Source organism: Caretta caretta, chromosome 10, assembly GCF_965140235.1.
Source record: "Caretta caretta isolate rCarCar2 chromosome 10, rCarCar1.hap1, whole genome shotgun sequence".
Classification (NCBI taxonomy): Eukaryota; Metazoa; Chordata; order Testudines; family Cheloniidae; genus Caretta; species Caretta caretta.
In genome coordinates, this window is record NC_134215.1 from 73,086,852 (window position 1) to 73,112,513 (window position 25,662).

A 25,662-nucleotide genomic window follows, 5' to 3' on the forward strand; every position below is an offset into this window, starting at 1 on the left:
AATTAAAAGGGGTGTCTCAGAAAGCAGAAGTGAGCTAATAAATGAAATGTTGTTGACAACAATGCTAGCATGCTTGAGTGTGAACATAATACTAGCATGGATTCCAGCACACGCTGGGATACCTGGCAATGAAATGGAAGAGAAAAAATGCTTTAAAAATTGAGAAATTGATCTAAAGATTCCTTTGAGTAAGCAGGAATTTAAAAGTTTAGTTAAAAAAGGAATAGCAAGAATTGTGGACCAAGGAGAAAAGAGGAAGATTTTATGAAGTATGCCCCAAAACAGAGGATAATGTGCTACTCCAAAGGACTAAAAGGAAGAATGTGGTTTGATGATGATTTATAGTTACTGACTAGACACAAAAAGGGGTTATATAACATATGGAATGTTAAAGAAACAGTTGATCACCAGATAGGGGAATGCAGGGCGTGTTCCCAGAAAAGGATTTTGACGAAGAATTTAAATGCTTTAAGGTGACAGAATACACTATGAAGGGGTTAGGGAGAGTGCTGGGACATGGGGTAACATTAAAAAAGCCCAACTAATGTCTACGGATATAGAGCAGGGTTAGGGTGTATGAGGAATATAGTAGGTGGAGAGTGTATATATGAGTGTATAAGGAATATAATAGATAGTGATTATAGACTCAGAAGTTAAGTCTGCTTCACCAGGAGGAAGACGTGAGAACTGGCAGTCAGGAGCAGCTGGGGGAGTGAGCTGGGACCGAGATCCTGAGTGAAGGCTTACCAACCTGCTTCTAGGAGCAGCCTGAAAAGAGTCCTGGGAAACTCCATGACTCTCTAAAGGGACAAGAGTTGGGAGACTAGCTGGAGAACCTGAGGTTGTATGTTCGGCTGTGGATGACTGAAGACCAGACTTTGTGAAGGAGGAATTGTGTTTGTCTAATGGGAGACTGAGAAACTGTATTTGTCCGGAAGGAGGCTGAGAAGAGAAAGATGGCTTGAAAGGGCAAAGCAGCCAGACCACAGAAAGGAAGAACCATGTCCCACTGAGGGATTGGGAAGAGAGATTGTTTAAGTTATGATATGCTAATAAGCTAGTCACTGAGAATGGGTGTACTATATAACTATGGTCTTATGTACTGAAGAGGCCTGAGAGGTGGGGAGACAGAGCACTGGACAGCACCTACCCGCTATCATTAAATCACACTCTGTCTACAGCCCACTCATAAATTTGGTCACTCCACTTTATCAACAAGCTGACACACAATGTGACTGTTTATTGATCTGTGTGAGCGCTTATCCTGTGCTCAGCACTGGTCAGCAGAACACCTCCACTTGGCTGTCCCAACCTCCCAGGAGAGCGCCCCATATACTGACACCACGGAACTCTTCCTGTCCTTCATTTTCTCTGATTTTTTTTTCAATTTTTCTTTTCTCTGTTTATTTTATTGGGTATTTAGTACTTTCTTCCTTCCCTGGACACTTTATTCAGACATCCCATACAAACTGGCCTTTCATTGGACAGCAGGCGCGGCCACTATCTTAGCTGTCACTATTTTCCCCCAGTCAATCGTGTTGTGGGTGATGGGCAGCTGTCTTCGGAAAGCCTTCAAGTGGGTATTGCTCATCCTCTGGTATTCTTCCATCAGCCCATTCTGGAACTGGTTGTCTGCCTGCTCCAGCAGTTTCACAAAGTCCTGGGAGGTCTGGGTCTCAGTGGTGACAGGCAGACTCTCTGCCACATCCTTGCACACTGTCAAGTGGATGTTGCCGTCCTCAAAGTAGTGAGCCTGGACCATGATGGTCCCTGCCACCTGGGTGGAAGTGGAAGTGGGAGTCAGGGTGAAAGTCCACTCTGATTTCCACAGGCCATTCCAGAAGGCGGAGGGCCGGTGCAGACGACCCGCAATGCAGGCGATGAGGATTTTCCGGATGGCTGTATCCTTGATGAAGACACTGCAAATCCCCCCAGTATAGTGGCTACTGACGTATGCTTTCAGGCCCTCATAGAGGGCCCTTCTCCATGCCTCACCTTTCTCATCTTCCTGTGGGTGAGCCTGAAACTCGCTTGCCTCTTTCCTCATGTGGTCAAATTTGAAAGAGACTTGTCTCTGGGAGTCAAGGAAGTGTTTTTCCTCCAGCTCATTGTGGCGGGTCAGGAGCACCTCACACTCCTTCCTCATGACCGGGGTGAAGTAGAGCTTGTTGTGCAGGGCACAGAGGGAGGCAGCTTCCTGGCACATCAGGCTGTCGTCGCCCACCAGCAGGCGCAGATCACTGAAGGCCTCGCAGAATTCATCAGGCAGGGCCTGCTTCAAGAGACTGCTCACAATCTTCAACTTCTCTTGTCTGGTCAGGGGTCGTTCCCTAGTCATTATGTCCATGGTTGCAGGGCTCGAGGATACTGGATCCACCTCACCTGAAGGAAAAGTAAAAGGACATGACAATTATTAGCTTTCCAGGCAATACACCAAGGGCATCCAAATTTTGCCCAGCTGAAGGCTACACAGGCAATTTGCCACACATAATGGAGGAGGCTACAGCCATCCTTACCTCAGGTACAGCCCACAGGTCACGACATGGCCTACAATTCCCATCTCCAACCCATACTGAAGATCTCTTATCTACAGCAAAGAGACCTGGGCTTCCACAATTCCAGTAGGCTCACAAGGGAGTCTCATGAATCCAGCCGTCCTCAATCAGTTTTTCACTGTGGATCCCACCATATCTTGAGATGCGGGCTTAGGAAATCTCTGCAACTGTTACAGATGTATCCTGAGGGCCACCCACTGAGTGGGGTTATTCCATTGGGGGAGCCCAAATAACCATACTTGCATCTGCCTTCTCCTCTCTGATAGCACATATCACAACCCTATGCTACCAGCAACAGTGCCCAACAATGGAGGGAGGCTGTGGTCAGAAGCAGCCCTTCTTTTTCAGGAGCCCCCAAATTGTAACCAAAAAAAGTGATGTAATCCCTGACGAGGATGAACTGGGGCAATCATGACATTTAATGATTCCAAAAATAAGCTCCTTTTCCACCTGAGAATAACTGCTGGTCAGATCGATCTCATTTTAAGAGTTATTTCGGTCCCTGACCCAACAGCTGAGCCATAAGATGCCAATATAACTGCAATATAGGGCCTTAAGAAGTGAAGACTGGGGTGGAAAACCGTGTTTAGCTGCTTAACTGGCTACTAGAGATGTCTGCAGTAGCTTGCTCCCAAGAAAGTCCCTTTCCACAATGATTCTCACATGGACTGCAGCAAGAGCACTGACTGAGTGCAAAACTAGTGTAATTTATCAGGAACAAAAATGCTTTAGCTTTATTAAGGTGTGAGGGGGACCTGGAGCACTGCTCCTTGGTACCCTCCCTTAATATTTTTGATGATAGTGTAATACCTTATGCCATCAGGCAATGACTAAAGTAATGCAGCACCCTGAAGGAAATGCCGATTTTTGGATGAAACCTTCCCCTGTGAAGCCAGTACAGGACTGTGTGGAGGGTTCTTTGAATTTGCAGTCACCTGTATTTATCCTGCTTCCTGGCAGCTCCAATAGGCTTTAACCATGTGTCCTAGGCAGTTCTACAAAGCAGCCACTACCGGCACTGTACATGGCAGGTTTCAGGCCAGAAACAACATAATACAGGGCACCACTGAGTAAAAACCCACCAGGGTTCACAGTCATTCCAAGGATTTGACCCTGTTCCTAGGAAGCCTGCACAGAGCCCTGGGTTCATGGACATGAGGCAAAACCAGTTCCTTACAGAATTGGCCCTGTGCTCCTGGCACAGCCTTGCTTCCTCCACCAACCGGCGTGTCCAAATATTGGCTGCAGTTCACTGGAAGCTGTACCAATCCTCTAGGTTGCTGAACCTGTTTCTTGTCTGTGGACCCTCCTAGGCTTTGGTCAAGTGACCACATATTCTGCTCCAATAACACTCACAGTGATCATGTGGCCTCCAATGCTTGAAACCATTTTCTATGGGATTTGGTTTCTGGCTGTTCTTGGCTGCTGTTAGGTGACAAAGTTGTTTCTGTGACTGTATCGCCAGCAGGTCCTGGTAGCAAGCAGCCGGGTCACATTCATTCCCAACGAGCTTCTCTAGCTGGCGATAAATGTGTGACTGACAGAAGTGAGCTTATCCTTACAGCCAACATTGAACATCTTACTTCTGAAGTCTGGGTTCTGTACATGCCACACCAACCATTCATGAAACTCTCTCCCCGCTGCTGCCTTTTCCAGCATTGCCACAGCTTTGAGTGAGGGTTTTCTCCGTGGTTTGTTTGCCCATCTAGTAACTGCAGCACTCCAAAGCTTTGTTACTCATAGAACACGGTACCAGTACCTTGTACCATGTAGGGTCAAAGAAGGTCCAGCACAAGGGCAAATCATCTGCACTTGTCTCTGGCCAAACATGGCAGGATTCCCCAGTAATCTCACCCTCCCTCCCTGCCCCACGCACCATGAAATCTTGTTTTTCAATCTTGTTTTCTCACCTTGGGAACTTCTCAGTGGCTACCTTACCCTAATGGCCTTCCTGTCGCTTAGCTTCCCATAGGACACTGCAGGGCCACAGTATTGAGAGATCTTCTCTGGGCATCATCTCCACCTTGGCCCTTCCCAAGGGTGACAATAATAAAGCTCACCTTGTGGAAGATAAGAGTGAGCTTTGACTGAGCTCCTTCCCGAGCGCACGGCCAGCCAGGAAACAGCAGCCGCACCCTCCAGGCCTCCCAACCGCCCCCGCCTTCCCAGCTAGTGCTAACCCCCGCAATACAGAACAAAGGACAACAGGGCAAGAAATCCTCCGTTCCCTAAACCATCCCCTTCTCCACAGACTGGCTACGGTGACCCTGACCCGCAGGCCGCCCCCTTCCCACCCTGGCGCGGGGCAGCAGGGTGCGGCAGAACGGGGGGGCGCAGCCTGAACCGTTACCTGCTCAGCTCCTGCTGCTGCCCCTCTGGAAGCAGGATTTCAAAACAGCAGGTTCCCATGGCAACGGGGAGACACCAACCTGCGCTCTGTGAGGGAAACAGGATGACATCATCCAGAGCATGCAGCCTGCAGGGAGTGTGAGCTACCCAGTCTCATCCCTACCCCTGCCCCCTCGCAGCCCATACACCCAGCCAGCATGGAAGGAGTTTTCCACCACCACCGTGGTTCCTGGGGGCTGGTTAGACCAGCGGGCTTCTTGGTCCTTGTTTCATGAAGGCAGGTACCTGGGAGCAATTTCACTATTAGACACATCTTTAGGGTAACATTTCCTGGACCCTAATGTACGGTGCAGCATATGAGTTAATGGGCCATATGCAGCAATCCTTACTTGGTGTCAGTGGGAGCAGAGTTTTGGCTGAGTACAGTCATAAGGGTTTTCATGCCCTGAGATTAAAATACTGTACTCGTTAAAACTCGTCTGCAGAAACCTCCACCTCTTCCTTTTCCATGAACCGTACAGTAACAGACACAATTCAGTCACTGCATTCAGCAAAAAAGAACAGTGTATGGACCAGATTCTCAGCTGCTGCAACCAGACATAGCACCAGTGAATTCACACCAGCTCAGGAGCTGGCCCTATCATTTGAAGTGATCATGAATAATAAGGCCTGATAGAGCTAGGTACAGACAGGGAATGGACAGACATGCAACACCCCCTGCTATGCCAGTTCTGAGTCTCCAGTGACTAAAGCCTGCTGGTCACGGTGGTATGTATCCAGCTGCAGGGTTGTTTGAAGAAGGTCCCACTTGAGATGGGGCTGAAATAACACTCTATGTTCCTATGTGGCCTCTGGCTGATTTGAACCCCTAGCTCAGGAGTGGGCAAACTACAGCCTGGGGGCCGCATCCGGCCCTTCAGACATTTTAATCCAGTCCTCAAGCTCCCGCTGGGGAATGGGATCTGGGGCTCGCTCTACTCTGCGAATGGCATGGCTCCGCGTGGCTCCCGGAAACAGCGGCATGTCCCCTCTCTAGCTCCTACACATAGGGGCAGCCAAGGGGCTACGCACGCTGCCCCTGCCCCAAGCACCACCCTTGCAGCTCCCATTGGCTGGGAACAGAGGCCCATGGGAGCTGCAGGGATGGCGCCTGCAGACGGGTCAGAGTGCAGAGCCACCTCGCCGCGCCTCCGCATAGGAGTCAGAGAGGGAATGTGCCAGTGCTTCAAGAGCACCCTCCTGCACCCCCAACCCCACCCCAGAGCCCACACCCCCAGCCGGAGCCCTCACACACACACACCCCAGCCTGGAGCCCCCTCCTGCACCCTGAACTCCTCATTTCTGGTCCCACCCCAGAGCTCGCACCCCCTAGCTGGAGCCCTCACTCCCTCCCGCACCCCAACCACCTATTTCATGAGCATTCATGGCCCGCCATACAATTGCCATACCCAGATGTGGCCCTCGGGCCAAAAAGTTTGCCCACCCATGCCCTGTTATAGCTTTTCAAATGGCACGATGAAAACCTGACATGCTGTGTTCAAGGAAGTGTTGCAATTTAGGCTTCCAGTTTAATATCAACCACAAAAAAGAAAAATATGATGCCTGAACCCTCAGTCTTGCAGCATCCTGCTGTACAAGGTCCAGATGAACTTGCTTGACTTGAAAGAGCCTTTGGATTGGCGGTTGCTAGGAAGAGGAGAAATAACACATTCTATTCCTGGACTGCATATTAGTCTTCCATATGGGTGCAATGCCAAAACATGAGGGCCTCCATCTGCTAGACGGGCCTGGCCAGGCCCCATGAATGGCTTTTAATGCTAATACATTCATCTAGCTTTGGTATTCCTCCAAAACAAGAGGGGAGAGCCAATGATTTAAATATTGTGTAAAACTATTGAAAGTAATGGCACTAAACACCCATCGTTTGTACCCTATTTGATTTTAGAGGCACCCACTTGGCACATAATAATGAATTAGTTATGGGGGTGGCTGGATGTTGTATGTTCAACAGCACCCTTGAAGAAATAGAACATTTAAAAAATAAAAATCTAGGTGGTCTCTATCAAATTATTTCACTCTATTATTCCCCAGAAACTAAGCTGTGACCTTCAACTTCAATAATGTGGCATGTCAGCTCCATCTGTGATCAGAGTTACAGAGGCTTTCAAGCACCAGTCGGGAAGGCTTCAATCGCAAATTCAAGAGGAGAGTTGAGCAGGGCATTCTTGAAGCTCCTCTGTTTCTGGACATACTCGAGGGCAGACAAATTTTGTTCAACTGAGGAGCCTGCTGGCCAGGAGCCTTACAGGTATGCCCAGTGTGCAAAACAGTGGACCAGGTTGCAGCCACTCTGACCTTTAATGCAGAGGCTACAAGTCCCAGCATGCAGTGCAGCATCTTGCACTGAGAAGCCAGTCCATACTGGGACACAGGGTGAAATCCTCGCCCCATCAAACTCAGTGATAAAGCTCCCATTGATTACAATGGAGCGTGGATTTCACCCACAGTCTATGAAGATTGCACCGCCACTTGAGAGACTGGGGGGGTGTTTGGAGCCTGATTTTTAGAAATCCAGGTTGGAAAATTTTCATTGAAGGGGTCTTTGTAGAATTGCAGGGGACAACTGATTGAAGTCGATGGGCGGCCATCTGGGCCACCCCTAGGTGTGAGGACTGTTGTGCCAACCCCCACGCACTTTCATAGCCAGCTGGTAAACCTCAATCCACCTAATTCATTGTCATGTATGTTAGCTCTTTAGTTTGGGGAAATTACTCTGGTCTGATTTCCTCCAGCACCCTTATTTCTGGCTTGAGACCCGATGAATTGTTGAGGTTGCTGATTTAAGGCACCACAACAAATGCTTGATGACTGAGCAAGCATCATGGTTTGTGACCATTGTGTCTCTCAAGCTCCCGGTTTTCTAGCTCTTTTTCTAGGACTGTTTTGGTGGGGAAGAATCACAAGTGCTTTGGCCTGCACCTGACCTTGCCAAGAGAGAGCTGAAAGGCATAGATTTCTTGGCTGAAAACAACCCTAATGCTGAGAAGCGAGGCAGCTCTGAATACCCCACCGTTTATTTTTGGAAGAAGTCATTTCAGTAATTATGTGTGTTTAAACGAAACGTAATTAGGGATAGAGACGGGGAAGAGAAGGTGTTACATGGGTGTCAGAACAGAAACCATTTCTTGGCTAATGGATTTATTAACACTGTGGGTCCTTTATTATCCTGTGTGAGGGAGGGGGCAAAGGAGGCTGATCGGGAGTAGGGGGTCTGTTCCATTTATCGGTGGGTTTTTAATTGTGAAATAGGTAATGGAATTGCATCTGTGATGTGGTGTTTTTATGGCACTCTTGAGATTGCAATTAAAAAAAATGCAATAAAAAGCTGGTTTGGAAAACCAGAATGTTTTTAAAAAATCATCTGCTGTCCGTTTTTTTAGGCAAGAACATCAAAGAGGGCTCATTTATACAGCACTTGATATTATTTCATACGGAGACAGACACCCTTTCTGAGAGGTCTTTCTGTTACAAACCATTTGGTGCACAATGGAGTGGCATGCAGGATCCTGTCTGTACAGCCCATCAGAGACAATAATTTGAGGGCTTTATAACCAATTACATTCTGGGTCCGTCTATACCAGCAACGTAATGCAGGTTGTGCTATGTGCTGGAGGGAGGATCTGGGATTGAGATGGGGCTGAGACAGCCAGCAATGCAGTGGATATGTCTGATGGACAACAGGGGGTATGATTTGGGTTGGGTTGGTTTATGGATTGCTCAGCTCTGATTTCTGAAATGAAATGGCATTTCATGTTTGTCTGTGGCCACCTCTGCATTTAAACCCTGTTCTTCTGCACCCATTCTCAGCCACAGATACTTCCCAGAGCGTAGACACGGGAGTTAGAAGTTGTCCCAGTCCCGAGGGAAGAGAGAGGGTTTGATCGAAATCAGGAAGCTAATGAGGCCCAGAGAGGCTGTTTCAGAAAGCAGAGGAGGGATCTTTGCCCATTTGGAAGAGACAAGGAGAGTTGTACAGCATGGTGAGGTTGCCAGGTCTTTGCCATTTATTAACAACTATTATATTATTGTGATTGTTGCAGACTCCGGCTCTCTTATAACAATGGCATAGTAAATATTGCAGCAGGGTAAATAGCTGCTGCCCATCTGGGAATGACCCTTTTATCTTCACCTTTCCCTCGTGATGGCCAAATACTTTACCAATGGGAGTCTTAGAAATATGCATCGGATGCCTGATGTGCATGGCATGTTCTGTGCTCCAGGGTCTCGTGAGAGGGCGCCTTCCTCCTGACCATCCACCATCTCTCCCCACTGCCATACCTACCCTGTTGGCCTTGACGATGGGACCAAACCTTAGCTTTGACTTTGAATACTGAGAAATCACTTTCCATTCCCTCTCAATGAAATGAATACAAAACATGGCAGCATCACATGCATTTATGCCCCACTGGAGAGAGGGTCTGGCTGCTGCTCTGCAGGCGGTAGAGTCAGGACTGCAATTTGCTTCTTCAGAGAGGTTTGGTTTGGTTTGGTTTCCCTGTGGTATTTAGACTTCCCTTTAGTAGCGAGAGCCCTGGATACAGACAGAAATTGCATTCATTGCTCCTGCTGAGATCCTGCCTGTGGATCTGCTCTCTAACTGCAGGGGGAATTCAAAGAGCTATCATGCAAGGCACCAGTCGCTGGTGTGCCTCTGAGCAGCTCCTGAGGAGTGAGGGGCACTAAGGTGGTACTTTAAAAGAAGATTAAATTTTCAAAGCTAATGAGAATCGCTGCGAAAACAGAGTCCCGAGGATATAACAACAACCAACCCACCCACCCACCCCCTGCATTGAATACCCATCCAATTAGGGCTTCTGACAGATCCTCATTATACAGCCACTTCTGACACTGGACAGCACAGTTTAGATTAGCACTGCAAAAAAATCCCTTGGGCAAGGCAGACTGACATTTTGCAGAGAGGTGTTTTTAATACTGCTACCACCACTAACACCTGGCCATTTTACCTGGGCATAAAGGGCGCAGTGAAGGGGTAAGGAGAAGCAAGGAAGCAGCATGAGTTGGCAGATGGCCCTCAGACAACCGAACTGTCTTGGGGACACAGACCTGCCTCGCTGAATGTGGGTGACCCCTGGCCTTGGCTGGCCTCACATTGGGTCCTTTAAAAGGAACACTTAATAAGATACAGCAGCTGGAATTTATTTGTTTATTGAGCGGGGCGGCTGAGCTGAATCTCAGATCACTATGGAAACTTTTTTGCCGAAGCGATCCAAGTCAGGTAGCGACAGAACAGATGAGCAAAAGGGCAGCCCTGCAGAGAAAGAGGGGCATCGATGAAGTATTTTAACAAGTCCCGGAGGACCTAGCATTTGAAAGCTACCTGACAGGCTCAGCCGGCTCCTTGAAGGGAAAGGAAACGGAACAAGGCACTCTGTTGGGATGTTCCTTGAAGAGAAGCCAGCGGGATCCGCCACTTACCTCCACACAGAAATGAGTTCATTCAGCCACTCACGTGATAGGATGCCCTCCCTGAAGTCATGCTAATTCTGGAAGAGAGAATCACCCTGCCTTATGCATGGAGAGCACCGGAGCTGAGGTTGGCCAAGTTTCATTGGCAGCTTGCAGCCTGGGCTGGAGAACTCCTGCTTATTTACTGATTGGGGGGAGCGTCAGGCTGGCATCCCAACAAAGCGCTCTCACTGCTGCTATGGCAATGAGGTACAAGGCCTGAAACTAGTCTCTTTAGAGACTTTCAAAAGCACCTCAGGCATTTAATAGTGGAAGTCCTACTGACCGTCCATGGGACTTGGGCTCCTAAATGCCATATACACTACCCTTGGAACGTGCACGGTGCTTCTCAGACATAGATTTCCAAGCACTCTACGGGGGGGAGGGTCAATAGCATTACCCTCATTGTGCAGCTGGAAGACGCTGAGGCCCAGCGGGGTTTTAGCCAAAATTTTCATTCCTAAAGCACCCAAATCCATATAGAGAGGCCTAAATATAGAGCCTGATTTTCAGTGGGAGCTGCAGGTGCTCTGCACCTCTGAGAACGACTTATTTAAGTGTCAAAATACTGAGTTGGGTGCCTAAAGTCAGGCACCCGAGTTTGAACATTTCATCCTAAGTGACTGGCCCCAGGTCACACAGCAAGTTAGTGGCCGAGCCAGAAACTGAACCCAGGCCTGCTGGCTCCCCTACCTGTGCCCTACTCCCTGGCCTATGTTACGACCACTGCTGGCCCTTTCCCATGGTAGAGAGAGGGTGATATTCATGGAACACCCAATGCTGAGAGCAGCTGGGCTCAGCCCCAAGCTAGCTGTAGCATTGCAGTGAACAGCGGAGATTGGCCCAAGCTACACAATCCACAAACCAGCTCAAATTAAAAGCACTAAACACAGGAGCTTAGGAGTGGTCATCGACCATTGGGATGTCCAGACTGGCATCCTGCCTTCCACAGCAGCCAATACTTCACATGACGTATCAGCTGAAGACAAATCCTCCCCCACTCCTAGTCCTAGTCCAAGTGGGGAGGACTCAGCTAGGCACAAAAATTGCACTGATACAGCTTACATCAATGTAACCCAGCCCATTGTGTGTGCTCTAAGCTATGTCTTGCATCAACTGTAATGTGGACAGGTATCCCAGAACTCCTGGCTCTGCTTCCAGGCTCCTGGCATGCGAGCCAGTTTTCCCAGTGGATTGTGGGATACATCCCAGAGGCTAGAGGAAAGATCAAAATCCCATGGTCCCTCCCACTGTATCCCAGAATGCACCTGTTGCCCAAACCATTTCAGAGCTCCTCTCAATCAGCAGGGAAGATGACCAGGGGAAAGCTGCACATCTGTCCCTTATTAAGACTGTGGTATTGCCAACCCCACGCATTCAAAAGCCAGGAGTCTGACCCCCACCCCCCAAAATCATAAGAGTGGCTTAAAAATCATGAGTTTTTTTTTTAAATGTTGGTTCTTTTTCACCTTTCAGAGCCAGATTTTCAAGCCTTTTCCTGCAACCATGAGGAACTTACTTTGTCAGCTTTTTTGACACCCCTCCCAAAAGTCTCACATAATCACATGGCTCCAGGAGCTGGGGCTTTAAGAAACACACCCAAAATAAAAGTAGTATATCTCAACTTTAGTAAGGCGTTTGATAGTCTCACATGACCTTCTCATAAACAAACTAGGGAAAATGGCCTAGACTAACCTAGCATAAGGTGGGTGCATGATTGGTTGGAAAACCGGACACAGAGTAATCATCAATGATTCTCAGTCAAGCTGGAAGGGCATATCAAGTGGGGATGTGCAGGGATCTGGCCTGGGTCCAATTCTATTCAATATCTTCAGAAATTGTGTATAATGGCATAGAAAGTACACTGTTTGCAGAGGATACCAAGCTGGGAGAGGATGCAAGCTGGAGGACATGATTAGAATTCAAAGTGGTCTTAGCAGACTGGAGAAATTCAATAAGGACAAATGCAAAGTACTACACATCACTTACAAAGGATTAATCAATTGTACAAATACAAAGTGGGAAAGGATGCCCTCGGAAGGCATACTGCAGAAAAGGATCTGGTGGTTATAGTGGATCATAAAATAACGATGAGTCAACAGTGTAACACTGGTGCAAAGACAGCAAACATCAATCTGGGATGTAGTAGCAGGAGTGTTGTAAGCAACCCAGGAGAAGTAATTCTTCCTCTCAACTCCGTGCTGGTAAGGCCTCAGCTGGGATGTGGTGCCCAGTTCTGGACACCAGACTTCAGGAAAAGAGGTACACAGACTGGAGGAAGTCCAGAGGACAGCAACAAAAATGATTAAAGGTCTAGAAAACATGACCTATGAGAGAAGATTGGGAAAAAATGGGTTTGTTTAGTCTGGAGATGAGCCCTGATAATAGTCTTTAAGTACGTAAAAGGTTGTTATAAAGAAGAGGGTGATAAATTGTTCTCCTTAACCACTGAGGATAGGACAAGAGGGAATGGGCTTAAACTGCAGCAAGGGAGATTTAGATTAGACATTAAGGAGAACTTTCTGTCAGGGTAGTTAAGCACTGGAACAAATTACTTAGAGAAGTATCTATTATTGGAGGTTTTTAAAAACAGGTTAGACAAACACCTGTCAGGGATGGTCTAGAACAGTGGTTCTCAAACTTTAGCAACCCGAGGACCCTCATTTTGATTTAAAATTTGTTGTGGACCCCTCAACCCTCCCACTCAGCTCCAGGCCCTGCCCCCACTCCACCCTTTTCCCCTAAGGCTCCACTCCCCACTCCAGCCCTGCCCCTCCTCTTCCCCGCCTCTTTCCACCCTCTCCCCCAAGCGCACCCCATCCTCACTTCTCCCCCTCCCTGCCAGCACCTCCTGCAGGCCGCTGAACAGCTGTTCCCCAGCATGCAGGAGGCACTGGGAGGGAGGGAGAGGAGTTGATCAGCAGGGCCCATGGACCCCCAGGGCATACCCTGGGAGACCCCAGTTTGAGAAATGCTGGTCTAGGAGATAATACTTCATCCTGTCTCAATGCAGGAGACAGGGCTAGACAACCTATCAAGGTCCCTTCCAGTCCTACATTTCCATGATTCCAGGAGACTGACAATACAATTGTGAGAGTTGGCAACATTGCTGGGCCTTCCTGATCACTGCTGAGCTCTGCTTATGACTCAGACTATCTGCATGGTGTAAGAGAAGGAGCCTCCTGAAGGCATGGGTGAGGCCGTATGTCTTCTCCCTCCCCCACAAAACAAATCCTCTGACACAGCTCCTGGCTCTGGGCCCTCACCCTCCAAAACCATTTCAGCATGGGAAAGTGAGACGCCTCTCAGGGGAAAAGTACCTGGCTTGGGGGAAAATTGCTGTCCTAATGAGTTGCAGCTTGGCTGGCTGCTATTCCCTTTGCCCCATTGTTCTCATCAGTTCTGCCTCTTCATGTTTGCCTGCAGTGATGAGGAGAAACTGGGAGTCCTACGATCAAGGTGGTGTCATGAAGCGATGGGTCTGAAATGAAGGGGAATAGCGGTGAAATGGCCGCAGCTGCCAAGTGCTGATGCCAGGTAACTTCTACGTGGGATGAAAGATGGAAAAACAATGGTGTGAAAAGGGAGGGAGAGAGCAAGCTCTGCAAGGGCTGACAGGTCTTGTCAGAGACACCTGCTGCTTTCCCAACAAGAGCCTTTTAATTGCTTCTAGCCCCTCATGTTCCCTGGACCAATATGACATTTTGCTTTGCGTTTCCGACACTAAGTTTTGTTTGCTGCTGTTGACTCAGTCCCCTGACTCCCACGTTTCTGGTGAAACTGTGTCAACAATGGAGCCAGTGATCCCGAACACCCACTGCACCAAGCCCAAGTGGAGCAAAAGAAATGGCTGGGACCCGCACAAAGAGAGCAGTGTCTAGGATTTAAGGTGCGACACATGGCTCAAGAGAGCAAAAGGCTAAAGAAAGTCAAGGTGATTTAAAATATCACTATATTCCATCAATAGGAAGCTGTAGATCCAAATGAAAAGAACATTCTCTGATTACAAAAGACACAGTCACATGGAGTTGATACTGTTATGTAACTGTTCTGTCTCTGGATCGCTTTCCGAAAAATATGAATAAAGTGAACCACTGTTCTGACTGCATCAAGGGTCAGACTGAAACTTTCTCCACAGCCAGGTGTCACCATTCTCTGTGTCATCAGGGCCTCACTAATTTGAACTAACAACTGGGAAACTCGTTGCCAATTACTCGACACTGTAAGTTGCTGAGTAGTATGCAATACACAATAATAAACAAACCACAAGACCAGAAGGATAACGTTTCACAGCATTGCCAAAGTGGACTTGGGCCATTTGTTTTGACGGCAGTCATTTTAATTATTTATTATAATATTTCATAATGCACTGAGAAAAAATAATGAAGTCTTGGACTGGTCTCATCTCATTAAGTAGGCTTGGCAGAATTCAATTTTTTTATAATTTCAACATAATATCAATGTTTATTTAAGCTTTTTTTTTTTTTCCCCTTTTCCAGTTTTCAATTTTCACTGTTGCACAAAATGAAGCAGTTAAAGGGTTGTGGGTTTTTTTCCCAGTTGATTTAAATTTTCATAGTTGTGGGAAATTTATGGAGGGGACCAGCAATGCGGATGTGGATGAGTCAATAATTATCAAAATATACAAAAGTAAACAGCTTTAAACCAAACTCTCATAAGTTCTCAAGCAGCATTTCCCTTACTTTGCCTATCTGTACATTTCAATTATGGACAGAAATATGGTTTTCACCAGTTTGTGTGTACACACAGTGAAATTGATTTTTATCAGCAAGCATTTGTAAATATCAAAGCCTTCCAAGCCTACTACTAAGCCATAGGTGAGGAGCGGGGAGACAGTTTGAGATTCACGCAAAATGACAGTTTGCATTAGCAAGCATCTACCACACATGCACTGTAAGAAAATCTGTATCCTCCTGTGAATCCAACCAGTAGTCATTAGGCTGCATAGTTTGGCCACTCAGAATTTCAGGGCAACAGTGGAGACCTTACTGCTGAAAGAGCCACTGGAGAGACAGGAGTTATTAGCAGTACACAGCATGTGTGCAGTTCCAATTCCACCCAGTAGAAGGCTGTGCAACACCTAGTCTGGCCAGTAGAGCTCCTCAAAAATCAGAATTGCCATCCTGCAGGAAAATCTGATGTTTCAACATGTGCTTTCAGGACAAAATTGGATTTTTCATCCTACAGGAAATTCTGTTCTTTTAACATCTCTTTTAATCCAGAATCAGGACAAAAGTATCAATTTTTCATACAACAGAAAAGTTCCAAAAAATATTCCAGAAATGTCAGAATGCTTTATTTTGGCTAGGTTTGACACTAATTTATGTCCCTTCGAGTTGGTGTGATGCCTCATGGGATTTGTAGTTCAGATGCCTCATGTTCCCATTCTCCTCTATTGGCCAGGTTCCCCAGCTGGACTACATCTCCCAGGATACACTGTGGTCATGTGACTCCCATGATGCACTTCTGTGGTTCAACCCCCCCACCCAAAAGCCATGGGCACATGGCGTCTCAGCTGAACACACCTGAAACAAAACATTTGAATTTGAGTCAACCTGACTTGAAATAAAATATTTTTATTTTCTTGATGGATAGTCGGAAAATTTTGGCCAACCTGAAAGTCTTCTTGCAGACAATGTCAATTTTGCAAAAACTGCATTTTTCCATAGAAAAAAAATTTGATGGCAAATTCCTGACCGCCTCTATTAGCTGGTCCTTAAATACACATCACGTAACCTTGGGCAGATAACATCTCGGTGCTGCTGTTCCACTGTGTGTTAAATGGGGACAGCGTGATGCTCGTCTAGTTTTTTAATGCACTTGAAATCAATGGCTGGAAAGCACAAAATAAGAACTAGGTCTTATTCTTTTACAGATAATTGTACCAGAATCTTGCAGGTCCCCTTGTGGCATTAAAGATGCACTCTAATTGATCTGATTAAATCAGTGCTGTACCAAAGACACGGTGATAATCACGTGAGTGTTAATCTGCAGGGGGTTCAGTGTTTTAAAACTGATTTTAATGCTGGGAGCTAGGACTTCACCCCGAACAGCAAGAGAGGAGGCATTTGCAAAGTAAATGAATAACCCAGGCAGGGGATAAATCACGTGCAGGTTGTGTTTGTTTGAGTCTGGTGTTTTAACAGAATAGCTGGACTAGATTGCATAAATATTAATACAAACCTGTGGTATAGGAATCATTAAGGCACGGGGCCAGGGTCGATTCCTAGTCTAGTAATTATTCTGCCTACATTGATTGCCCTTCTATAGTGTCAACTGCATGCATTAGTCTTCCCTTCTTTGCCTACAGACCCTGGTCTATAGAGTCCAGGCTGAAAAAAATAGCACCCGAGTTCCACCCCAGAGGTGACTGCATTTCAGTGGCTGGTAAAGTGATCCCTGTACAGGATGGACTGATTCTCCATTGTCCTTCCCTTGCCTGGTCATTTACATCCGTGCAAAAATGCCAGCCCATCAGAATGGTTGCATTTGACACCCGCTGTGTTCTTGTGTAAATGACTTCACAAGATGCAGGGCAGAGGGGATTCAGGCCCAAACTCTATAAAGCACTTTACACTAAGGAGTACAAAATGTGATTGAATTATTATCACTAGTCACTCAGATAACATCAGTGGAGGCAAATGGAGTTTTTAGCACTGGTTCCCCCTTACAACCTCGGCAACTTTAAGGAGACCCCACAAGAGACTACATGGTCACCCTGAAGCAGCAGCACCTGCATTGGTTGGACATTTAAAATGGATGCTAATTGCACAGGCATCCGATAAAGCAGTACATGTCCTGATATTAAACCTCTATGCAGCTTGAAAACAGAGTTAATAATCCCACCCTGAATTCTCTCTTCAATATTCAAATTGCCGTAAACTTGCCCCAGAAAGAGATGCTCACTCTGGGAATTGGCACCTTCAGGAGCAGAGACTGAATGGGGCCATCTATAGAGCTGCTTGAATCGAGTAGCTGTCCTGCAGCTGCACAACTTACTCCTGGACTTCTGTGTGAATAGCAGATCCAGGAAGGCAGAAGCACTGAGCTTAAAGCTAAGTGTAACAGTCAGCAGAAGCTAGGCAGCACTGCCAAATCTCGCAGTTTTTTTGTGAGTCTCATGCTCTTGGATGGGTTTTTCCCCCTACAGCCCCACCCAGCTACTGGAGTCAAGTGATTATGAGAGAATCTCAGGTTTCTTTGAAGTAGGCGTCTAGCCCTCATGGCTGTAGAGAAACGTCTGAAAATGCGACCCCCACCCCCCACCCCAAGTGCTCCAAAAACAGTTGCCAAATTAAAAAAAAATCCCAAATGCATTTATTGTTAAAACACGTTTTTTTTTTAAGGCAATCTCATAATCTTTGAATACTTGGGGCTGGCAATACTGAGGAGTTGGGGCAGTGTGATACTGGCAAGACCCAGGCATGGTACTGTCTCCTTTTCAACTCATCACCCACACAGGACATCCTCCACTACCTCTGTGCATTCACACTCAACCGGGGCGGGGGGAGCACAGAGGAGCTACAGAACTGCAGCAGGAGAAATTCATCATTTTTCACTAGCCAGTTAAACACATCCCAATATGCCCACTAAGTCATACCTTTAAGACTGATTTCCCCCACTCCCATCCCTGCTTAGGGACATTAGTAGAAGAGTCTTGGAGCACGACAATTGCTACATTAGCCTGCAGTCCCAAACCTGGGAAATGTAGGTCACTGATCTTAGAGGTGGCCTAGTTTCACAGCCTCAAATAGAAACTTTCCCAGATCGAAGTTCTCTCGGTCCAAAAATAATCTGAAGCACACGCTTGAAAGTTCCAGCTTCCCTTTATATTCAAATAGATGGACATGACCATCTCCTTAACGAAACACTGTACAGATATTTCTATAAAGCGCTGTGTGCTTACACATTACTTTGACAGACACAAACACGACCTTGATCTATAGATATGAGATACGCACAGGGAGTTCTATTTGCATGTGCATATTTTTTCATAATAAAATCGGGATAGAATTGAAATGCTACAGTGGATGGATTTTTTATAATGAGTGCTGGCTCTTTCTAAAAGTAGCCTAAGCGGAGGGCATGGACAAATGTAGGGCAGATGGGTGACCCCATCATGGCAGCTCAGTAATGCCAACAGCTCAGGTTTCCTGGAGTGCCTTCTTTGGCAGCAATGGAGTATTCGGTGAGCTCAGGAATCAGACACACAAACGCAGCTCCCTGGATGGGGAAAGACCCAGCTCCATGCTTTGGACCAATTGGCAGTCGTGGAAGGGATAGCGATCTGGCTACTGGTGCATCAGTCTAGAAGAGATGTGAGCATGCTAGTATCAGAGGCTCCAGGGGTGACATTCTGGTTCCATCCAAGTCAATGGGAGTTTTGCCATGGACTTCAGTGGAGTGAGGATTTCATTCCGCACTGGGGCACAGGGCGAGCAGGCTGGTTTCCTTGAAGACCATGCTTGCTATGCCACGCTGCTTTGTTCTTCTGCCACCCATGATGCCAGCCACACCACTCCCTTCAGTCTACCCACCACCTCTTGTCTCCACACCTACCTCCATGCCACCCCAACTCCTGGAACAGCTTTTGTTGTTCAGAATGGTTCAAATATGCAAGCCCAGTCAAACACCCTCAAGAAGAGAACCCAGGCCGGCAGCCCCTCTCAGAATTAGCAGGATGTCTGAAATGACACTAGTACATCGATTATAAACATCACCACCCAGGAGTTAAGCAGAAAGGAGGAGAAGACGAAGAGGAAAAAATATTCTGTACCTTCAAACAGCACCATCAGAGATGAAATGGAGAAGCCACATCCCTTTGGATTGAATGTTATGCAAATATTCCGAGTACTCAGATACCACGGTGATGTGCACACAGCAGATCAGAGCAGCCAGATCAGGTCATCCAGCTTGTTAAGTTACTCTTCTAGAGCCATGCTATGATCAAAACCAGGGCTTCTAAAATTCTCCTCTGAGTATTTGGTAGTGTAGCAGGAGATAGCAAAGCCTCAGGGACAGGCTGCTGATGTCAGTATTATTCCTGCTTGCACAGCTGGGCGAAATCAAAATGACAAGCTCTGTTCTGACCAGCGATTCAGGACTGAGGATCCAAAAGAGAGAAAATCACATCATGGATAAAGCCAGGCACACTTGTTGGGGAGGTCTCCTCCAAACGCAGAGTTCTTTCCTCTTTGTACAAGTTGTAATTAGCTCCCTCTTTCCATCAGCTGAAGGAAAGTGGTTCAATCCAGCTTCAGTTTGCCTCAGTGAAGAATGCTCTTGGTGAGCCAGTCCGGCGTAAGGGTCCCGTTCACTCTTTAGGGGTCAGACTTGGACAGACAGAGGTGCCTTGACATGACAGCTAGCTTGAAATTCTGCACAGCTTCTCCCAGAACACAGTTTTGGTCCCATATTGTCTGTTTATGTAGGTCACTGGAGGAACCTTGTCCTAACAGATCATGAAATGTCACTTTAGCCTCTTGTTTGATGTAAAAGAGGGTTTTTCTCACCTCCTACAGCTCCAGGCTGCTACTGCGAGATCTAGTTCCTCTCAATGAGTCCACTTTCCCCAAAGCAACTGTAAACACTGACTTTGGAGTGACAAGCCCCATGCTGCAGAAGGTCACGGGACCTTTACATGAACCCCTCTTTCTGGTAGGGAAGGAAGTTGATCCATCACCGTCTATGTAGCCCACAAAGCATGTCCATGAGCCTCCTGTCTGATCTGTTCAGGGAGGACCTCATGCAGTCCCGTTTTTGGAGGCTTGATGCCAGTTTTTTTGTTTTGTTTTTTTTAAAGTCAGCTGGAGCATGTTATATAAGCTCTCGGTCTCTAAGGTTCTTATATGGCCCCCATTACTGTACTGGGCCTCTTCATTGTAATTACTTTGAAAACATCCCTAGTTGGTAGGCAAGTGCTATCCCTAGTTTACACATGGGAAACAGAGGTTAAATGACTTTCCCAAGGTCCCCCAGGAAATCTGTGACAGAGCTGGGAACGAAGTCCTGAGCCTGAGTACTCGATTGCTGGACCATCCTTCCTACAGTTGCCAGCGTGGTGTCTGTTTATAGTCTCGTGTACAGCTGTATGAAAAGATGACTAGATTGTGTTTTATCCAGGCATAGAAAATACAGACCAGGGTCTTGCCGTCACTGAAATCAATGGAATAACTCCACATTTACACCAGCGTAGCAAAGCAGGATCTGGCCCAATGATTTTTATTCCCACTCAGGCAAACGGGGAAAAGCAATTAGCACAGTAAGTATGAAGAACACCTTGTGCATCTTAAGGATTCATTGGCCAGAAATTAATAGAATGTTAAATCTAACGTCCCCACGCATGCCATCTGCTCGTTCAGCAGCACCTCCGCTAGACTGCCTGTTTCTGGCAAATGTTCCACCAAGAAGCAGACTTATTTTGCCCAGGCACAGCCAGTATCCACTGCCTTTCAGACAAATCCAGACCTCACTAGACCTATGTTTACTCAAACAAAGCGCCCAGGGAAATAGCATGTCTTCTGGTCACCCATATTGATAACTGGTCAGCAGGGAGTTTAACCAACAGGTGCATGAATCTTCCATAGCAGAGAAGCTACATTTTACCCACAGCAATGATTAACCAGCAAAGCTGATTCCTCCAGGACATTTCGGATGGTGCTGTGCATGTGACTCTAGGTGGCACTGTGCATATTGACATTATAGCATTATACAAAGTTGTTGGTGTCAGTGGGCAGGTCTACACTACAGGATTAAGTTGACCTAAGTTACGCAACTCCAGCTACATGAATAACGTAGCTGGAGTAGATTTAGTAAATTTAGGATTTTTCAGTTTGGCTACATGAATAACGTAGCAGGAGTAGACGTATCTTAGGTTGACTTATTGCAGTATCTAAGCCACACTGGGTCGACTGGAGAAATTCTCCCATCAACTTACCTTATGCTTCTCGTTCTGGTGGAGTACCAGAGTCGACAGGAGAGCGATTGGCAGTCGATTTAGAGGGTCTTCACTAGACATGCTAAATCGAGCATCCATCCACGATAAGTGGAGACAAATCCTGTACCTTCATCTGTTTGCTACGATACAGTGTGAACATTTGATTGTAAGCATCAACCACAACCAGTTTTGCTTTTGCTCTTATTACCATGGATCATTGGCTCATTCGTGCAACAGAATGGAAAAAAAAACAAAAAACCCTCAAGTGAAAAACAAAGAAGCCGAAACTGATCTAGTGACACACCACCACAGGTGGGAGATATTGAGAAGCAAGCCACACAAACAGTGAAGATAAGGCCATGACACAGCATAAAGTCAAATGGAGGAATTAGCAAGAGGAAGACATACAATACTGCTTCGCTACTTGAGGACTGAAAATATGGAGCAACCACTGTGTTTTATGCTCAGAAATGCTTGCACAAGATAGCTTAATATTTAGAGAGAGTTGCAAGTTGATTTTTTTAAATTGGTAGAGGTACTTGTGCGGTGGGGAGAGGCATAAACTACTCCAGACACACAGAAGGGGGGTGCAATCAAATAAGTTTGAGAACCAGTGTTCTATAGGTCTAGCTGGTTTAACGTACTGTACTGGTTTATACAAATGGTGGCCAGATCTGAACTCATCTTATATGGAAGGAACTCCTGCTACAGCACCGGGCAGCAGGATAAACCCTTAAATTAAGATTATTCCCCAAATGCAATGTTCCATCTTGATCCCCGTGATTGCTTGTATCAAAACCCAGCATCGCGTGCTAGGAATGGTCATCTCAACAGTTCCCCCCTCTGTTAAAGACAAGTGCTGCTTCCACTTGTTTCCTTCCACTCAAACTTAATAGAACTCTCTGCACCTGGATAAGCAGCCAATGCACTCCTCCGCTGGCCGAAGGTTTGGTGCCCCAGGTTTAAATGCTTTAGTGCAAATACACAGTCTGGCCACTCGAGGGGGGCAAAGGGCCACACTGTGAGAGAGAGCGTTACACCCCCACCAAAGTCCCAGAATCAGTCTCCAGGGACACAGTTCTATTGTTAACTTCTCATGTCTTTTTTAAAACATATACATCCTTGCAAGAAGCTCTTTTCCCCCCCTTGTGCTTTCGCACTAATGAGTTATTCTCACTCATTCCTTTGTTACGCCAGCTCTAGTTTGACTCTTTTACATGAATGTTTCATTTTGAAAGGCTGGTATTATGTGGCAGGATTATAAACTTACTCCTGAAATGCTCCATTAATAAATAATAATAGTGTTTATAAATATGCAACATAGACTATTAGTCAATTCCACAAATTCTTGGCTGCGGGAACATAAAAGTACACCCTGCAGCTTTTATACATAGAAGAAATGAAAATAAATTCAGATTGCCTTTATAGCCCACAAATAACAAACGCTGAATAATTAACATACCCACTATCAGAAGTAAAGAACAAACCATTTGTTTCTTTAAACATGAACAAACAATGTGCAGTAAATAGGTGATTTAAAATGATTACATAGCCATGCAGGGACAACATTATTTGTCGACTTGAACAGGTCAGTAAAAAGCAGCTGTTTAGTGCCAACCACGCCAATTCCTTAAATAGCTTGAGTGTTACTAATCATCATTTTATTTAAGTTCAGCAGGATTTGGGAGTGCTAATCCTACTACAATATATTTGGCTTTCAAACAGCCTCAATACAGGTCTCGGAATGTGCTCTCGTAGATCGAGAGGGCAGTGCATGCTGGGATATGTAGTCTCAGGATGCCAGACCTCCATATTCAGTAGCAGGACATCTGGAATACACTTTTGATCTAATATCTGGGATAGTTTGAGCTTGGGCAATTGGAAATTTCACCTGTACCATGGGCTGACCATCACTTCCTGTGATTCCAGGCTAGGCATTCTGCTCCTGTTGGGATGACTGATTTGATATGATGGGCAGACCCCGGAGGTTAATGGAGCCTGAGCATTCCCCGAAAGCTCTGGTAGTGAATAATGCTTTTCTGACAAGACCAATCTGTCATTGGTTTAGTAGGACCTTATAACAATCTTTTGGTACTCAGCTATCAAAGAAATGGCCCTTAGACCTCCTTTGCACCAGCCTTGTCCACACCAGTGAGGCTAGTTCATGGCTGACCCCATAACAACTGGAGGGGAGATAGCTTGAGTGCTAGTGACAGAAGTTTCATCACAAGTTGACTGACTGCATTCGAGAGTCTCTCACTCTGTCTGAGGGCAAGGAAGAGTGACCACCTTCAGGACATGCTGAATGGCCCTCATTGGTAAAGCTTTTCCATCATAACCAACAGGATTGAGGCCTTCATACAGAAGACTCTGCTTGGGTTGTGTAACCACGGAAGGGACAATAGTGAAAAAAATTCATTAAATCCCCTACACACCCTCTATGCCATTCTAATTCACTTGGGAAGCCCTTGGATACTATGGTGGGTAATCCGTCTCTTCAGCGGTACATAAAACAGTAGAGAGAAAGACCAATCATTTCTGACACTGCCCAAGGGGCACTGCTGTAACAGACTCTTGCAGGCATGTGCCAGCAGAAATGAAGTAGGAAGATGTCAAATGTTGTTAACCTGATCTAAACCTTTACAAATCCAAAGCTAATGAGGAGAAAGGTGGTATCTTTTTAAAAAAATAAAATAACCTTTTCTCCAACTAAATGTATGTCAGGGCAGCAGCCTGTTGGAGAAAAGGCCACATACAGTAAAAAATTACTTATTCCAGGAAGCAGGGGCAGCCCATGAACTCAGTGGCAAAGGCTGCAGGGGCACTGACTGAAAGAGCTAAGATGGATGAAGCATTTTCCACTTGTCATCAGCACAGTGATTATTTGAGGCTGATACAAGATTCAAGGTTGATATGAGATACACAAGCAAATGCATGCCCCTTCTCATCTCCTCCCACAGCCCGAAGAGATGCCTGCTCTTTGCATGCAAGTTTCAGCTCAAAGATTTAACGTGGTCCAGCCTTAGAACTAGGGGAGCTGAGAGAAAAAGGTTCCATCCCTGCCTCAATCACGGACTTCTTATGACCTTAGGCCAGTCACTGTCATCTCTGTGCCATCTATAAAATGGGAATACTGCCATCATTATTATTTCAGCTACAAATCACTGGTCTTGGTGCAGGAATCTAGATGGTCACAAAGGCGGTTCTAGCTTTAAGAATCTATGAAACAACAAAGTGGTTCTGAGTGGAAGGTAGTTGATGAACAATAAACTTTAGGATTGTGTAATAATATAAATTGAAGTTACATATTTAAAGAGAGACAGGTAATACAAACCAAGAAGAGTCAGAAAGGTGCTCAAATAAGACAATGCTGGGGGCCATAGATGTAGAATATGTAGAAGCAAGGCTAACACCGTTTGAAACATGGACGGTTGTAGGTAGAAATGGAGCTCTAACAGTAGGTCATCTAGTTTATTTCCCATTCTGTGGTTGAAGTTCTGAGATACTCCTCACCCTACCATAAAATTCCTGTTATGTGTAAGAATCTGCAGCTTAGATTTTCGGATGCTTTGTGGTGTCTCCTCTAAAATGGCAGTAATTAGGACAGAACTGGAACATTAAGAATTTACTTGTGTTCTCCTGTTAGAGTAACGTAGTTTAACTCCTTCAGGGTTAGCCTTCCACTACACCAGAAATATCATAGAAATGTAGGACTGACAGGATCCCGACAGGTCACCTAGTCCGGTCCCCTGCACTGAAGTAGGACTAAGTGTTACCTAGAGTCACCATCCCAGACAGGTGCTTGTCCTGGCCAAAGTTTGCAGATGATACCAAGCTGGGAGGGGTTCGACCAGTGATGAAGTAGATCTCTGGACTGGGTGAGGGGATCATGAGCCACAGCACTCAAGAGAGCCTCATGCACCATTCAAGTCCTCCAAAGTCGTCCAGCAAACAGGAACGAGGAGTTAGAGCTCATGTAAATAACCAGAAAACCACACACACGCAGGGCAGAAAAAGCCTAGAAATCAACCTTACACATTGTAAGCAATAAAGGACCTTATCTATTTTTTATTTTGCCTTTCAGCTTTAAAAACAACTGCTTCAGGAAAACTAAGTGGCAAATAGAAAAGGAGGACTTATGGCACCTTAGAGATTAACCAATTTATTTGAGCATAAGCTTTCGTGAGCTACAGCTCACTTCATCGGATGCATTCAGTGGAAAATACAGTGAGGAGATAAATCTTTTAAGCACGTTCAGCTAATTTAGTTAGCCAT

The 25,662-nt window shown here is 46.1% G+C and overlaps 1 protein-coding gene across 2 annotated transcripts; it reads right to left on the reverse strand.

The window, feature by feature from the left end:
* Positions 1-992: 992 nt before the first annotated feature.
* LOC125644440 (F-actin-capping protein subunit alpha-1) lies at positions 993-25,333 on the reverse strand. 2 transcript variants are annotated; one of them, XM_048868411.2, is made up of 2 exons: positions 21,388-25,333; positions 993-2,382 (listed from the first exon to the last, which is right to left on the reverse strand). In XM_048868411.2, exon 2 carries the CDS (start codon positions 2,345-2,347, stop codon positions 1,478-1,480), a length of 870 nt encoding a protein of 289 aa, XP_048724368.1. In that variant the 5' UTR covers positions 2,348-2,382; positions 21,388-25,333; the 3' UTR covers positions 993-1,477. The 2 variants fall into 2 exon arrangements, with proteins under 2 accessions (XP_048724368.1, XP_048724366.1); XM_048868409.2 differs by lacking the exon at positions 21,388-25,333 and adding an exon at positions 4,906-5,071.
* Between the last annotated feature and the right edge of the window lie 329 nt (positions 25,334-25,662).

Bases quoted from the DNA above. Each gene is read 5' to 3' on its own strand.
- LOC125644440 (XM_048868411.2), bottom strand. From the start codon at position 2,347: ATGGACATAATGACTAGGGAACGACCCCTGACCAGACAAGAGAAGTTG.